The sequence below is a fragment of the Populus alba genome, chromosome 15 (genome assembly GCF_005239225.2).
Source record: "Populus alba chromosome 15, ASM523922v2, whole genome shotgun sequence".
Taxonomy (NCBI): domain Eukaryota; kingdom Viridiplantae; phylum Streptophyta; class Magnoliopsida; order Malpighiales; family Salicaceae; genus Populus; species Populus alba.
In genome coordinates, this window is record NC_133298.1 from 8,921,892 (window position 1) to 8,938,247 (window position 16,356).

The window sequence follows — 16,356 nt, forward strand, 5'->3', positions numbered from 1 at the left end:
ATTGGATTTTTGTTGGGTTTTTTATTATTTTTTTAATTTAATCATTCAATATTTAATTGATTTTGAATTGATATTTATATTTTATTATCATATAATTAAATAAAATTTTTATTAAACTCCATAGGTTCATAATCCAGAATATAATGTCCACTTCTATAAGCAAACTTATGAGTATTATATGGTCTTAGAATAAAATATACAATACAACCAATAATTTTAAGAAATTTGTAATTAGGTGGACTCCCAAATAGTTTCTCAATATAGCTAGTATTATTCAACACAGGTGTGGACATTCTATTAATTAAATAACACGTTATTGCAAGAGCATATAACCAAAATAAAAAAGGAAATTAGCATGAGCCAACATAAGATAATTGAAATTTCCAATGAAAGATAAAAGAGAAGACTTTATATTATATTATATTTATATATATATATATATATATAATTATACCTTATTTTATAAAAATAAGATCTGATTCTAGATTAGGTAAGCAACAAGACAAGAAAATAATCTCCAACTCCAACGCATCCACGGGATAGGATGCATGAGGCGTCGACACATCGAATAATTTCTCTTTATTTTATTAGATATCCTGTAAAGATTTAATGCATTTTTTTTCCGCTATTTTCATTTTCTATAAATTTCTAAACTCCCCCCCTCACTTTCTGTATTCTCTAACTGCTCACTTACCACTCTTTCTCTGTGTCTTCTCTCAGTCTTCAAGATGAGAGCAAAGACATTGCCATTCTTGGTATTATTTCTCAGTGTTACTCACTGTATCTGCCATGCAGCAGAACTCAATGGACCTTCAAAGCAGCCAGAGACCATTAGTTTCGGAACAGCCGGAGGGCTGAGACAGGGCTTCCCTAAGGGGTTTGTCTTTGGAACTGCTACTTCTGCTTATCAAGTTGAAGGCATGGCTGACAAGGATGGTCGTGGGCCTAGCATTTGGGATGCCTTTGTCAAAATTCCTGGTAATAATTAATATGTTATGGTGTTTGGTTGCTTCATTAAAAAAACTGAGTTTTTTCTTTAATGACAATGATGTTTTTGTTGGCTTAAGGCAACAGCTAGTGATAGAAGTTAAAAGCTTAATATTGAGGCCTTAGATTATTTTGTTTTGGTAATAATATGAAATGAAATGTTAATTTTTGGGAGCAGGGATCGTTGCCAATAATGCTACAGGGGAAGTGTCAGTGGACCAGTATCACCGCTACAAGGTAGGTCCTGCTCCTGTCCGTCCCTGACCTTTCTTACTATTAAGGAAATCCCCGTGATTGAGCTTTCATTTTGATTTTAATTTCAGCATTTTGGGTCACTACATTGCTAAGAATGAGGAGAATGCCCCAAAAATATGAACATCTAGCATACTGTTACTCAACATTACTATTACGTTATTATAACTAGTGTAACTTTCATTTCTGCAGATTTTAAATTGTGGAGTTCTGATGGCATTAAATGTCCATTCTTGGTTGTATCTGATTTCTATCAAGTTTCTCCCATTCAGGACACATGCTAGATCTAAACTCTTCCATTGATGTTGCAGGAAGATGTAGATATCATGAAAAAGTTGAACTTCGATGCATACCGGTTCTCGATTTCATGGTCCAGGATTTTCCCTGGTAATTGTTTCATCTGCAGTTTCTATTAAATTCAAATTTGTTTGTGAGTTTGTATCGTTGGATTTCTTTGACTTCTTTGATGCAGATGGAGCTGGAAAAGTGAATTGGAACGGAGTTGCATACTATAACAGGTTGATCGACTACATGATCGAAAGAGGTATGCTTTTCTATGAAATTTTAAATGAGATGTATGTTGATTTCCAACTAATTGCTTTCACGTTTATCAAGATATAGGGATATAATTAATGTCCATGAATATTTTGTAGGCATTACTCCATATGCGAATCTGTATCACTATGATCTTCCCCTAGCACTTGAGAAGAAGTATAATGGATTGTTGAGTAACCAAGTAGTGTAAGTATATAGTCACTAAGAACTAATGATTCCCTTTAATAGATTGAAATTAGATAAATGCTTCGGGCTCTGCAGGAAAGACTTTGCCGATTATGCAGACTTCTGTTTTAAGACCTTTGGAGATCGAGTAAAGAATTGGATGACATTCAATGAACCTAGAGTGGTGGCTGCACTTGGATATGATAATGGCTTCTTTGCTCCTGGAAGGTGTTCCAAAGCATTTGGGAATTGCACAGTCGGCAATTCTGCAACAGAGCCTTATATTGTTGCTCATCATTTGATTTTGTCTCACGCAGCTGCTGTTCAGAGATATCGCGAAAAGTATCAAGTAATTTAGCATTTGTTCTTTTATTTTGAATGGGATGGAATTCATTTATTCGATGGAACAATATGCTATAGCTTTTCCCTTTTTCTTTTTTTTTACATTGCAGGAAAAACAAAAGGGAAGGATTGGAATTCTCTTGGATTTTGTTTATTACGAACCTCTTACCAGATCAAAAGCTGACAACTTAGCAGCTCAAAGAGCAAGAGATTTTCATGTTGGATGGTAAAAATTCATTACTCTTAGTAATGCAAGAAATAATCCCTCTTTCTTTCATTTCAGTGATCGGTGCGGGGTAATTGAGGATCACATATACTTTCCCGAGGTGACTAAGGTTGACCTTCTTGGTCAATGCTTTTGACCATGGAGATAAATTATCACCAAAATGTAGTTGATGAGCTAAAATTTGAAAACCACAGCAGCATGCTGCATGCATCTTTGAAAATGGCGTAAAATTTGATGCATTTAGCTGACACATTTTGAAGAACTTGCATCTTACTGTCATCGATCATGGGCTATCTGAAATTTATTTAAAGCACTTAGATTGTTGGTGAAAGTATATCTAAAGAATGTACCTAGAAATGAATATGAAAGTATGGTTGAGACTTGGGATACATGTTTTTCCACAAAAGTAAGGGGAATAAGATACTTTCAAGGGCATTCCAGTTGCATTACACATTCATATGGTAAAGTCAACAAACCTTATGATATAATTCAGACACCTTGATAGCTTAAAAAAAATCATGTCACGCTGGTTTTGGCTTCGTGCAGGTTTATTCATCCTATTGTATATGGTGAATATCCGAAAACAATGCAAAATATTGTCGGGAGTAGGCTACCCAAGTTTACAGAAGAAGAAGTCAAGATGGTGAAGGGCTCAATGGATTTTGTGGGAATCAACCATTATACCACTTACTACATGTATGATCCACATCAGTCCAAACCAAAGAACTTGGGCTACCAGCAAGACTGGAATGCTGGATTTGCTTGTAAGAAACTCTTGCCCTCCTTTCTCTCTTAATTAAGTGGAACGTAGAAGTTCAGAGCGTGTTTTAAGTGTGGTTATGGTTGATTTTTAAATAATTTTTTGTGTTAAAATACATATTAATAATATTTTTTTATTTTTTAAAAATTATTTTTTGATAGCAGCACATTAAAATGATTTGAAAATACTAAAAACATATTAATTTGAAGTTAATAAAAAAATAAAAAAAAATTAATTTTTTTTAAAAACACTTTTGAAAGACAAAAACAAACAGGCTTACCTTCGGTCACTAAAGTGCAGTGTCTTATGAATGTTGCAGATAAGAAGAAGGGAGTGGAAATTGGTCCAAGAGTAAGTTCTTCCCACACACGTTGACAATGCATGAGCTATGGGTTTGGTTTTATTTCATACGAGTAATTGGACATTTGCAGGCAAATTCTTATTGGCTTTATAATGTACCATGGGGTATGTACAAGGCTGTGATGTACATCAAAGAGCGCTATGGAAACCCTACAATGATACTGTCTGAAAATGGTATGAGCTGCTACTTTACGTCATGATTTCTTATTTAAGCCAAGTTGTAACTTTTTATGGGCTTGTTTGACCCTGTTAATATGAGAATTTAAAAAAAAAAAAAAAAATCTTATGCAGGGATGGATGATCCTGGCAATCTCACACGTTCCAAAGCATTGCAAGACACCACTAGAATTGGCTACTACAAGGCCTATTTGTCTCAACTGAAGAAAGCAGCTGATGATGGAGCCAATTTGGTTGGGTACTTTGCTTGGTCATTACTTGACAACTTTGAATGGAGATTAGGCTACACTTCAAGGTTTGGAATTGTGTATGTTGATTACTCCAACCTTAAGAGGTACCCAAAAATGTCTGCCAATTGGTTCAAGCATCTCCTGGAGCGGAACCAACATTAAGCTGGCAGGCTTTCTTTGATTTAGTTGTCTGGAAAACAATGTTCTTGCAATAAAGCTATTGAGATCTTCGTTTTCGGGCTCCTTTTTTTTTTTATTTATGATTGTTCAGCGGTGCTTAAATTCAGACATTTGCAGAGCACCTTAAACTATCAAGAACATAAAATTGCAGAAAGTCCACAAGCATGGCTTTGGTAATTGTACTGGTTTGCAAAATTAAGTGGAGTGCTTTTCAGAATGTATTGTGTTAACTTTGAATGATAATGAAAATTTATCCTCGTATCTCCATAAGCAACCAGAACATCAAACTCAGCTCTTATCAACCAGGCTCAAAAAACTGCAAATGTCATGTGTAGACCCCGGCCCTTGGTGGACAACAATGGGGCAAGCTCCCTTGACCTTGCCGCCTAACAGTTTAATCTCTAATTCACATCCTAAAGCCAATTTTTCTCTGGCCTATTTCAGGACTTCAATGAAAAATGAAATCCAACCATGGCTTCAGAAAGATACCCAGAAAATGGGCAATCAATCATAAACAAAGAGATTGAAAGGTTACGCTCGAGAAAAGAAGTTCAAAATAGTATTCTTCGTGTTCTCCAGACTCATGTGCTTGCTTCTCTTTGCCTTTTCATTTTTACCTTTTCCATTAGAAGTCATTTTAGGCACGGAGCTCACACTTTCTTGGGACTCTACAACACACAAGTTGTCTGAGTTTTCTGCCTTGGTTACCACTGAAGCTTGTGCAGTAATGCTGGCTCCCTGATCTAAGTGAACTTTGTTGAGTTTTCTTTTCTTGGGAGGACTTTTATCATGAACCTCTGACCGGATGTCATCGGGAGTAGCCCATGGTATATTCATCTTTTCATGGTCAATCACAACTGAGATTTGTCCAGCGCTGCTATCTTTCTGGTCCAAGTTGATTTCTTCAACTTGTTGAATCCTAAATGGGTTCTTAGGAACTTTCAGTGGAACATCATTGGGAACCATTGCTGTTTCTGTAATATTAACTTTAGGTGGCGAAATTAGTTTCTGAAGTGCTAGAGCTTCGCTGATATACATACTTTCAGTGGAAAGTGGCTCCTGCTTCAGTACCACACCTGGTACAATAAACTCATAGTGTAAAATTATGCAATTTTCAAGTGTCTGCATCAATAAAGGTCAAGTGGGGTTAAAAAACTTGCCTGCACTGTCTCCTTCAGATTTATAGGAAAGAAAGGCCATCGAGCTGTTCATCTGTCTGGATACAACCTTAGCTTTGGGTTTCTGAAGTTGAGAAGGATTTTGAATGAAAATAGGGTCTGGAAGACGTCCAGGACTTCGAAAACAAGCAAAGGCCTCCATGGTTGTTGGATCCAAGTTCCCTTCAGCAATTGCAGTTACTACGGAAGGAGGAATTTCTCTGGAGTCATTTGCATTTTGCAATCAGTCAAGGAAAAACAATTTCACACCAGACACAAGCACACAATATGCACAGGTTTATACGGGTAGATTAGCATTGCTAAGGTCAAATACGCCCAATATGCAGCCAGCATCCAGAACTCTCCAAGTGTTCATCCCAGACAAAAAATACAGTTCTTTTTAAAATACAACCTCGATGAATTTACTAAAGCATCTGTGCCGTGGCCGAGAACATCTTGGGTTTTGAAGGCTACAGTTCTTTATGCTTGACATGGAAGTGCAAGCTGAAACATGAGCTGTAGAACTTTCAGAAATAGTATTCGCTCAATTAAAACAGGATACGGTCCAAGGAAATCCAGCTTCCCTTCCAAAGATTCCATTAAATTTTGAGGGACAGGCTTCATGTGTTCAAGTCTCTTATTGTTCGAATCATATCTGCGTCAAATGCAAAAAAAAGGTGGGGGGGGGGGGGGGTCAGTCCATATGTATATGCAACGAGAAAATGAGCAACAATACATTTGGAATAGCTTAGTTTTACAATCTACACACATTCTGGCATGCTGGAAAACTGCTAGAGCCTCTATGAAAGATTTTGAATAATCGTCAGGCATTTGTCGACCTTTCTCCAACTTCAAAACTGATAAAACCTGAAAGTTTGCCATCAAATATAAGCTTTCAAAAGAAACTGATTAATTAGAAGCATCAGTTGGATAAATGTTTAACTCCATGGCAGAGTAAAACCATACACAAGTTCACAAGGTTGTCATCGATAAGGCTCCTTTTTTGGGTAGCAGATGCAACATCTCCTTGACCAAAAAAAATGCCAGATAAAATAAGTGGGCAGTGCAATAAACTGGTGGCAAACCAAACCAGATGTGCTTTTCAAGGCTCATACATGATCAACTCTCAGCTAGTGAGATGAGAAATGTTTCAGAGAAAAGAACCGAACCATAAAATTCAACCGTATTTTTCCTGTCTTGGCTCAAATAATATTCAGAAAAAGGGTAGGGTACGAGAAAGAGAAGTCTAGAAACAATGCTATGCTTCCCCAAAGAACCACAGGAAGAGTGAATAATTAAAAGTTCATTTTCTCTGGCCAGACAGGAAAAAATAAATAAAGAGATTCCAGATATCTTTTCTGATGCTTTAACATGTTTTCATAACTAAATAGAGAAAAACAGACAAATCTAGATGTTGTTATAAAATGAATAAATAAACTGCTGTCGTTAAAACTAGCATAGATAGAAACCATCTAAAACACAAGTTTTTCTTGCTATCACTGCATTCTGTTGTTTCCTGCTCCTCCTTTCATTTGTTTTCAGTAGAACTCAGATTCAAGGCAGGAACCTTGCACAATATTGTTACCTCAACCGCTACTATAAGCTCAGCAAACATTTTCTGAATAATTTAAAGTTCATTTTTAACCTTTAGCTCAAGCTATTTCTGTAAAGAAAAGCTTGTATCTTGCATGAATTCCACATAATTTCCATAGCACCAGAAATATAATGATTTTTTCCTACTGGAAATTCCAACATCTTCTGAAGATCAATCAAAATTTAAAATGTGTTCATTGAATTTGTTTGTCACCAACAGAATTGATGATATTATAGATTGGGAAAATCAAGTGAAAATAATGTTTGATTTACAGATATGCACTTTAGTTCCAAAATCATTTAATTATGACCTCATGAGATTGTTACTGTGAACATAGCATTTATGCAGTGCATTGGAACATGTTTATGCCTGATTTCATCTTAAGGTTTTGAAATTTGATCAATATTATGGACTATCAAAAGCACCAGAACACACTTACACGATCTAAGTTCCGATACTTGGACACATAAGAATGAGCCTTCGAAATCCCAATTCCAGGAACAGATGGAAGGAAATCACAACCAGCTAAGACACACATACCTGTACACATGTCATAAAATGAGCCAGTTTTCAGTTTAATTGCACTAATTCGACAATGGAAACATAAGGACTATTTTTCTCACAACCAGCTATGATACACATACCCCAGAGGTCAAAATATGAGCTAGTTTTCCGTTAAATGTCCTCTTGTAATTAGTTCTATCTCGTGAGATTGAAAACTGAAAGCTCTATGTTAATATTATTATAATTATGGAAACAAAATCTGCAACCAAAGTCAATAAAAGAATGGAAATATTTCCATTCAGATGCATGAAAGCACTACGAACGATGTGTTTTATATTCTCTGTTTTAGCCTGTTTTTATTTGTTCATATTCAAAACTTCTCTATAGTTTGTAAACTTTTAAGAAAGCTTCAAAGTGGTGGACTCACCCATGAACAATTCCTTATCAAAACATTGGAATGAAGGTTTGCGACCTGCAGCATCAAAAACCTTGTCTAAAACTATCTCCTCGCCATTGCCGTACCGATCCATCTTAAAAATAGTCTGAGCAACCAACGCAAATCAATCAAGACAATACCACCACTAATACCGTCAGTAATGAACAAAGACAGCTGTGTAATTAGGAGAGCAGTAGACCTCCATCTCCAACAAACCAAAGTTTCATGAAAGTTCTTACAGCTTGGCAACCATATGCCAATAGATCACTGTCCTCTGTTATAACAGCTGCTATACCACCTCTTTCTGCTTCAAGGGTAGCTAAATATGCTAACTGTGCATCAGCCTCGTATGGAGCTACCAAAAATTCTATGTTTTCCGATCTCAAGATCTGAAAAGTAATCACAGGACATAGGGCATAGGGCATGGTTTATTATAACTTAGATACTGTACGCAAGAAAATGTAGATAGCTTCTAACATGCAGATATCTATATTCTATGGAAATATGATAATTTCTAGAGCTACAGATAGCAGGTCACAGTCAAAGATGCTGCAATCACATACCTGAATCAGTTGATGTGCCATCAATGGGGTAATGCTAATTGCTCTCTGTATGGAAAGGGCAATGTAGATTAGTAATTTACATACATTGAAAAAGAAACCAAACATAGATAGCGATTATATAAACCCTAGCAAAATGTAAACAATAATTAAACACATGCTATAACATAAGGGTAAAAGAATCACACAAGATTCTGTGAAGACTAAAGTTTAGTAACAACTAATATTTCATTGCTTGAGGATACCAAAGACTTTTCAAAATTTCCCAGATTAAAATCAAACAAGAGATGGAATTGGACAATTAGAAACAATCACAACTGCTAAGAAACTCTGGTGTGCATGGCTATTTGACATTTTACTCATTGACCCATCTTTCAATTAGGACAAACAACATGGAAGATGAAATTTACTCATTTGGTTAAAATTTCTCATACCTGAAAAAATTCAGTAGCAGCATTAGCATTCCCTTCTTTGAGCTTCTCCATTGCCAACTCACGATTAGCTTTTCTTTTCCTAAATTGAAATACAAAACCCCAAAAAAGATCTCGAATTTCCAATTGCTAAACCCCAAATGGGAACTCAATAAAGAACATATTGCACATTATCCAAAAAGGCAATAATTTTTAATGAATTTAACTAACCTGTATCTGTCTTGTTCAGTTCCAGCTTTACACGGAATATTCCCACCATCAAAAACAACAACTGGTGTAATCTTGTAGTGTTTAAGTAGATTAATTCTGTGCATAAAATAGTCTAAATACCGCAACTTCTTTTCGCTATTTGAATTTAAACAAATCTCCATGCTACATGAATAAGCTGCAGCATCATTTCCCAAAAAAAAAAACAACAGGAAAAAAAAATCAATTCCCTTCAACACCAAAAATAAATAAATAAAAGAAGAAGTGAGTCAAGATAGATTTTGTATACACCTCCTTTATGTAGCCAACTATAAGCATCAATACCCACCTGCGAAAAAAAACCAAAAAAAAAAAGTAAATAAAAAACATAATATCAATGTAAGCATTGAAAAAAACACAAAACCCAGATTGGGTTTAGTAATATACACGTTTGCCATCATATTTTTTTATGTGAACAGGTTCAATGTAGGGTTTCATGAACTTGAGCAGATCTTTGACACCCATTTGCAGCTTTTAGGTTCTGTTTTCCTTCCTTCGATTTTTTTTTCTGATTTTTTTAATTTTGGTCTGTGCCTGTCATTGGGAATTTTTTAGAGGGTGAGAAATGGCGGGAAATTGGCAAAATGTCAAAATGCGGCGGCACTGAGTTGCCTTGCTGGGACTGTTGGGGGATTAACTTGACGTGGCTGTTTTCAATAGTCCTTCACTGGCTAATTCTAGATCGCCACGTACGTAAGATTTAGTTTAGTGAATCTTTTCCTAATATTTCCTAAAGAAAACGATTTTCAAACAAATTCTTTATACTATATTTTCATAAATATTTTTTTATGATATTGAGGAGTATGTAAGTGATAGACATGGGTCCAATCAATTTAAATGATTCACTTCTCATAAAAAAAAAATTATTATATGAGTTTGTACGGGAATGTTTATATGTATAACATTATTATTATTTTTTTATGTCGTGAAATGTTTTAAGCTTTTTAAAAATAATGGTCATTTTTTTGTTCAAATTGTGATTTACTATACTAATGTTATGTTATCTAGGGAAATGTTTTGTGAATTTTTTTCTAACCAGAAATATTTTTTTTATAATTATAAAATATTTATAGTCTATTTTAAATTTGTTTTGGGTTGGTCATTACAAAATAAAAGGGCTCTTTAATTTATTTATTGGAAAGTATTTTTTTTATATATATATAAAGCACTTTTTTTGCTACATTATAAAATTAATCAATGAATTTCACTTTCTAATTAAAAAAATATAAGTTTTAGATTAAAAAAAAAGTGTTTTTTTAGTTTAAAAGATTAAAAAACACAACCAAAAAACTAAAGCAATACAATTCTTCATTACTTTTTATACACAAATGTTTTTACTATATTTTTATAAAATATTTTTTTATAATACGGTGAATATATATATATATATATATATATATATATATATATATATAAGTGATAGATATGGGTTCAATCTCTTTAAATGATTTACTTCTCATAAAAAAATAATTATTATATGAGTTTGTATGAGAATCTGTATGTATAACATTATTTTTTCCTCTTTTATCATTAAATGTTCTGATTTTTAAAAAAAACAGTGGTCTTTTTTGTCCAATTTGTGATTTACTATATACTAATGCTGTGTTATCAAGGGTAAATGTTTTGTGATTTTTTTTTTTATCGACTAGAAAACATTTTTTTTATAATCATAAAATATTTATAATATGTTTTAAATTTGTTTTTGGCTAGGTCCATTACAAAATAAAAAGACTTTTTAATTTGTTTGTTAAAAAATATTTTTTATATGAAGAATTTTTTTATTTTCTCATGTTTTGCTACATTATAAAAAATTAATTAATAAAATTCACTTTTTGATTTAAAAAAAATATAAATGTTAGATAAAAAAAAGTGTTTATTTTTTGTTATTCTTATATATATATTTTCATAAAATATTTTTTTATGATACGTGAAATATGTAAGTGATAGATATGGTTCAATTAATCTAAATGATTTACTTCTCATTAAAAAAAATTATTATATGAGTTTGTATGAGAATTTTATACACACAACGTTATTATTTCCCCTTTTTTTTTTTTTATCATGAAGTGTTTTGAATTTTTTTTTAAAAACAACGGTCATTGTTTGTCTAATTTATGATTTTACTATATACTAATGTTGTGTTGTCAGTAGAAATGTTTTGGATTCTTTTTTATGGACTAGATAACATTATTTTTATAGTTATAAAATATTTATGGTTTGTTTTAAATTTGTTTTGCCTTGGTCCATTACAAAATAAAAGGGCTCTTTAATTTGTTTGCTAGAAAGTATTTTTTTATATAAAGCATATATGTTTTTAATTTTCTCGTATTTTGCTACATTACAAAAAATTAATCAAATAAAATTATCTTTTAAAGCAAACCTTGTAATTACATGATCATGCAATATTCAATCAAAATTAAGATTTGATCTTGCAAAGTCGAAAGAAGTCTCATAGCAATATGACACAATAAAAACTTGTTTTATGCTACTAGCGCTATTAAAATGAAGTTGAATGACATCACGAAGCTAATTAATAATTGATAAGTTAGATTTAGTTCGTTCAAAAAACCAAAAAAATATAAAAAGTCTCTTTTACATGTTGAAACTAAAAAATTCAAAAGTGTTATTCATCAATGGCTATCGATTTTTAGGCTTAAAAGTGTTTAAATAGTTCTGAAAAATTAACTCTAATGGATTTAGTCTTGTGGGTTCAGTTTTTAACTCACATACAAAAACTAACCCTAAATATTTTTTAGTAAGCCCAAACCTTGATCTCAACAAGTCTTGAATTTTAGTTGAAAATAAAGTATTAATAAAGCTCATTTAAGCATTGATCTGTAACTAACAAAAATAAAAATAAAGCTTATAAGTCTTAAGTCTTTATATGCCGTGAGAAGAGAAGAACAAAAGAAAATATTGTAGGTTTGATACAAGATTTATTTATAGCTTATAATGCTTTCTAATAACCATACGAACTAAAGGAGAAGTTGTTGCCTCTTTGGTTTTCAAGTTAGAATATGATTTTGATCTCAACTTTATATTTATCATATTTTTAAGAGGAAAAAGATGTTGCTTTTAATGCTTCTTTTTGCCATCTGTTGGTATCCTTCCAATATTAGAAAACAAAATTAAGTTGTTGAATTATTCTCCTTGCAAATATATATGAACCAATAACGATTTGTGCCATAGATGTTTATACGTGTTTCATCATTGATGAACATATTGGATACAATTATGTGTATTTAATGAAAGTCTGAATCATTTGAAAGGTTTAAAAAATTTAGAAATGAAGTTGAAATACAAAATGGAAAAAGTATTAAAATACTTTGATCAAATCGAAGTGGTGAATACTTCAACTAAGATTTTGAAGATTATTTAAAAGAAAATGAGATTCTCTCATAATCGACACCTCTTAAAATACCATAACACAATGGAGTTTCTAAAATGAGAAATTGCACCATGTTAGATATGGTGCAATCTATGATGGGCTATATAGATCTTCCACCTTTCTTCTAAGGTTATGCCCTATAAACTACTGCTTACCTTTTAAAAAGGGTTCCATCAAAATTTATTGATAAGGCTTCAAATGAGATATGGAATGGTAGGAGACCAATCTTATTATACTTTAAAGATTTGAGATGTAATGCTTATATGAAGCGTATAATATCTAAAAGAATTATTTATATATTATTTCTATCATCATGTTGAGCTAAAGGTGTTTGTCTTAAAATATACTACATTTCTAAAGAAACTTTTTTTCTTGAAATGAGGAGTGAGAGGAAAATAAAACTTAAAGAAGTTCAAGAACCATAAACTAACATCTAAATGGAACTAAAGCCCAAAGTTATAACATTTGATGTTCAGCCTAAAACTCAATAAACATATAAACTTTGTAGATCTGGTAGGACATATCATGTACTATTGAGATATCAACTTCTTGTAAAAGCTGATGATGACAAGTTTCTCATACTTAATGAGTCCACCAACTATATGAAAGCAATATATAATATTGATTTTGATAAATAGCTTGAAGCCACGAAATCTAAAATGGATTCCATACACACTAACTACGTATGGGCTTTGGTTGATCTATCTGAAAGGATAAAACTCATTAGATGTAAACGAGTCTTTAAGATAAAGACTGATATGAAAGTTAATATATAAATGTATAAAGTTAGATTAATTGCCAAAGGTTATAGACGAAGACAAGTGGTTGACTTTGATGAAACTTTTTTGTCGATAGCTATGTTAAAATTCACAAGTATTTTCGTTGCTACAACTTCGTATCATGATTATGAAATTTGGCAAATGGATATCAAAATTGCATTCCTTAATAGGAATATTCGTGAAAATATGTAATGACACAATCTAAAGGTTTGAATATAAGAAATTTGCCAATAAAGTAAGCTTATGGACTTAAGCAAACTTCGACAAGTTGGGAAATCTATTTTGATGAGATAATCAAATAGTTTGATTTCATTGAAAATATAGATAAACCTTGTGTTTATAAAAAAGGTTAGTAGGAGTAGAGTTATTTTTTTAATATTATACGTATATAACCTATTATTAATAGGAAATTACATTTCTTTACTACAATCATTAAAGATCTGGTTATCCAAGAATTTCTCCATGAAGGATATGAGAGAAGCAACCTATCTATCAGGAATAAAAATCTACAAAGATAGATCAAGAAGGTTGCTTAGATTGTCCAAATCCATGTATATAGATAATATGCTAAAACAATTTAGTATGGAAGAATAAAAAAAAAAAAAAGATACTTACCTATCTCGTAAGGAATACATATCTCCAAATATATGTATACTAAGACATAAATTAATGATATATGATAGAAAGGATTCCATATGCTTTGGTTATAGGATCCATTATATGTGTAATGTTATATACAAGATTATATGTATTTTATGCCTCGAGCATAATGAGTAAATACCAATCTAATTTAGGTAAGAGTCGCTAGAAGATAGTTAAAAACATTCTTAAGTACTTAAGAAGAACTAAGAATGTCTTTCTGATGTATAGAAGGCATGAACTAAAAGTTCAGGATTATTCATATATTAGTTTTCAATCAGATATTGATGATAACTATTTCCACTCAGGACATGTTTTTACTCTAAATGATGGTGTAATAAGTTGTAAGATTTCCAAACAAAAGACTATAACTAATTTTACAATTGAATCTAAATACATCTCTACATCTAAGACGACAAAAAAAATGTTTTGATCAAGAAGTTCATCATTAAACTAGGTGGGTTTATAGCATTGTTAATCCAATAGCCTTGTAATGTGATAATAATAGATCCATTGCACAAGTAAATGGACCAAGGTCTTGTCAAATATCCAAACATGTACTTAAGTAATCCTTATTTGTCAAATATCCATATATGTATTTAAGCAAGTTAACATGGGTTATCTCTCTTCATATTTTTAAGTTACTTTTTAATTGAATATTTTATTTTTCAATTTCACTTTCCAACAACTCAATTTTTTTTTTTAATTTTATATTTCAATATTAGTTTGTTTGGGAATTGGGCATCATTTTTTTTTTTCAATTTATTTTCTGTCAAGTTATCCCTGTCTCATAGATTTAGTTTTTCTCTCTTGATTTCAACCTTCAACTTTGGATTTGTTAAAAATGGAGTTTCATATATTTTTTTTATTTACTTTTTATGAAGTTATCTAAATCTCATAATCTAGGTTGTGGGTTTAACATGTCATCTTGGGTTGACTTAGGTTATTTGTTTTTGTTTTTTTTTTTTACTTTTTTTTAAAAAAAATTATCATTCAATATTAGGTTAGTTGGAAATTAGGCTTTATAAATGTTTTCAATTTAAATCTATGAGGTTATCTTGATCTCATGACCCAGATTATGAGTTTGACAAGTTAACCTAAATTGACTTAGGTAGTTTTTGTCAATATTGAGTTAGTTGGAAATTAAATTTCATAAATGTTTTCAATTTACTTATATGAGGTTATCTCGATCTTATAATCTAGGTTGTGAGTTTGTTATTTTTTAGTTCATGTTTTTTTAATTTTATTTTTCAACATTGTATTGATTAGGCATTGACTTTCATAATTTATTTTGATTTAATTTTTATGGGGTCATTATAGTCTCATAACAGTCATAGATTTGACAGGTAAATTGAGCTCGATCTAATATGTTATAGTCTTAATATTTGAAAGAAAATATCATTCAATATATCATTATATCAATATTTAAAGAAGACATCATCTAATATGCATCATATTTTGAGTTAATGACTAAAAAATGTTATGTTAGAAAACACGTTATCAATTATTGGATAAATTGTTTTTACGTTAAAAATTGATTCTATCTATTGCACAATGCAAACTAATAATTTAATAAATATCTATTTAATAGAAACAATAAGCAAGTTTAGAGCATATTTATGAAACTCGGCATAACCCAGTTGGTTGACCTGGGGCCTTAGTCGGGTTTTAAACCATAAAAACTCAAAGATACAAGTGACTTTGTCAAACTAGCTGACTTGTCAGGTCAACTTGAAACTTGGATGACTCGAAGTAATCTAGGTGAGACTCGATTTTTTTTAACATTTTTTATTTTAATAAACCTTAAAAATATAAAATTAATTTATGAATACTTAACCTTACATCTTCTTTTTTTCTATAACCTACTTCCATATGAATTGTTTCTTAACTTTTCGATGTGAAATAGCTATATATTAACTTATATTCACATAGATTGTTTCTTAAGTTTTTAATGTGGAATAACTATATATTAACCTACATCCATATAGATTGTTTCTTAACTTTTCAATATGGAATAGTTATATATTAGCTTATATTCATGTAGATTGTTTCTTAAGTTTTTAATATGGAATAGTTATATATTAGCTTATATTCACGTAAATTGTTTCTTAACTTTTTGGTCTGGTATAACTATACTATACTTCATGCCTCTTTATATATATATATATATATATATATATATATATATATATAGTCTATATGTATATGCATTGTTTTAAAACTTTTCTTTGTCGGATACTGAAACCTCAAATATTATTTTTTTCTATTTTCTTGGGTTGACTTGGATTAATCCATGTAATTCAGGATTAGCCACTTGGTTAGGTCAACCTTTAGACCGAGTTTAATAATTATAGCTTATGGGGTGTTTGAGAGTAGAGGTGATCATTT

At 31.4% G+C, this 16,356-nt stretch overlaps 2 protein-coding genes across 2 annotated transcripts; one reads left to right on the forward strand and one right to left on the reverse strand.

Annotated features, from left to right (window-relative positions):
* The first annotated feature begins 650 nt into the window (after positions 1-650).
* LOC118050979 (beta-glucosidase 44) lies at positions 651-4,290 on the forward strand. Its single transcript, XM_035061470.2, has 11 exons — positions 651-978; positions 1,166-1,224; positions 1,551-1,626; positions 1,712-1,783; positions 1,893-1,980; positions 2,056-2,308; positions 2,412-2,527; positions 3,074-3,291; positions 3,607-3,638; positions 3,719-3,821; positions 3,939-4,290. The coding sequence occupies exons 1-11, from the start codon at positions 729-731 to the stop codon at positions 4,214-4,216; spliced, it is 1,545 nt and encodes a 514-aa protein (XP_034917361.1). The 5' UTR covers positions 651-728; the 3' UTR covers positions 4,217-4,290.
* Positions 4,291-4,442: 152 nt separating this feature from the next.
* LOC118050978 (exonuclease 1) lies at positions 4,443-9,778 on the reverse strand. Its single transcript, XM_035061469.2, has 12 exons — positions 9,550-9,778; positions 9,415-9,451; positions 9,127-9,301; positions 8,920-8,998; positions 8,489-8,533; positions 8,165-8,314; positions 7,917-8,031; positions 7,425-7,525; positions 6,161-6,258; positions 5,954-6,046; positions 5,395-5,612; positions 4,443-5,310 (listed from the first exon to the last, which is right to left on the reverse strand). The coding sequence occupies exons 1-12, from the start codon at positions 9,625-9,627 to the stop codon at positions 4,766-4,768; spliced, it is 1,734 nt and encodes a 577-aa protein (XP_034917360.1). The 5' UTR covers positions 9,628-9,778; the 3' UTR covers positions 4,443-4,765.
* Positions 9,779-16,356: the final 6,578 nt, after the last annotated feature.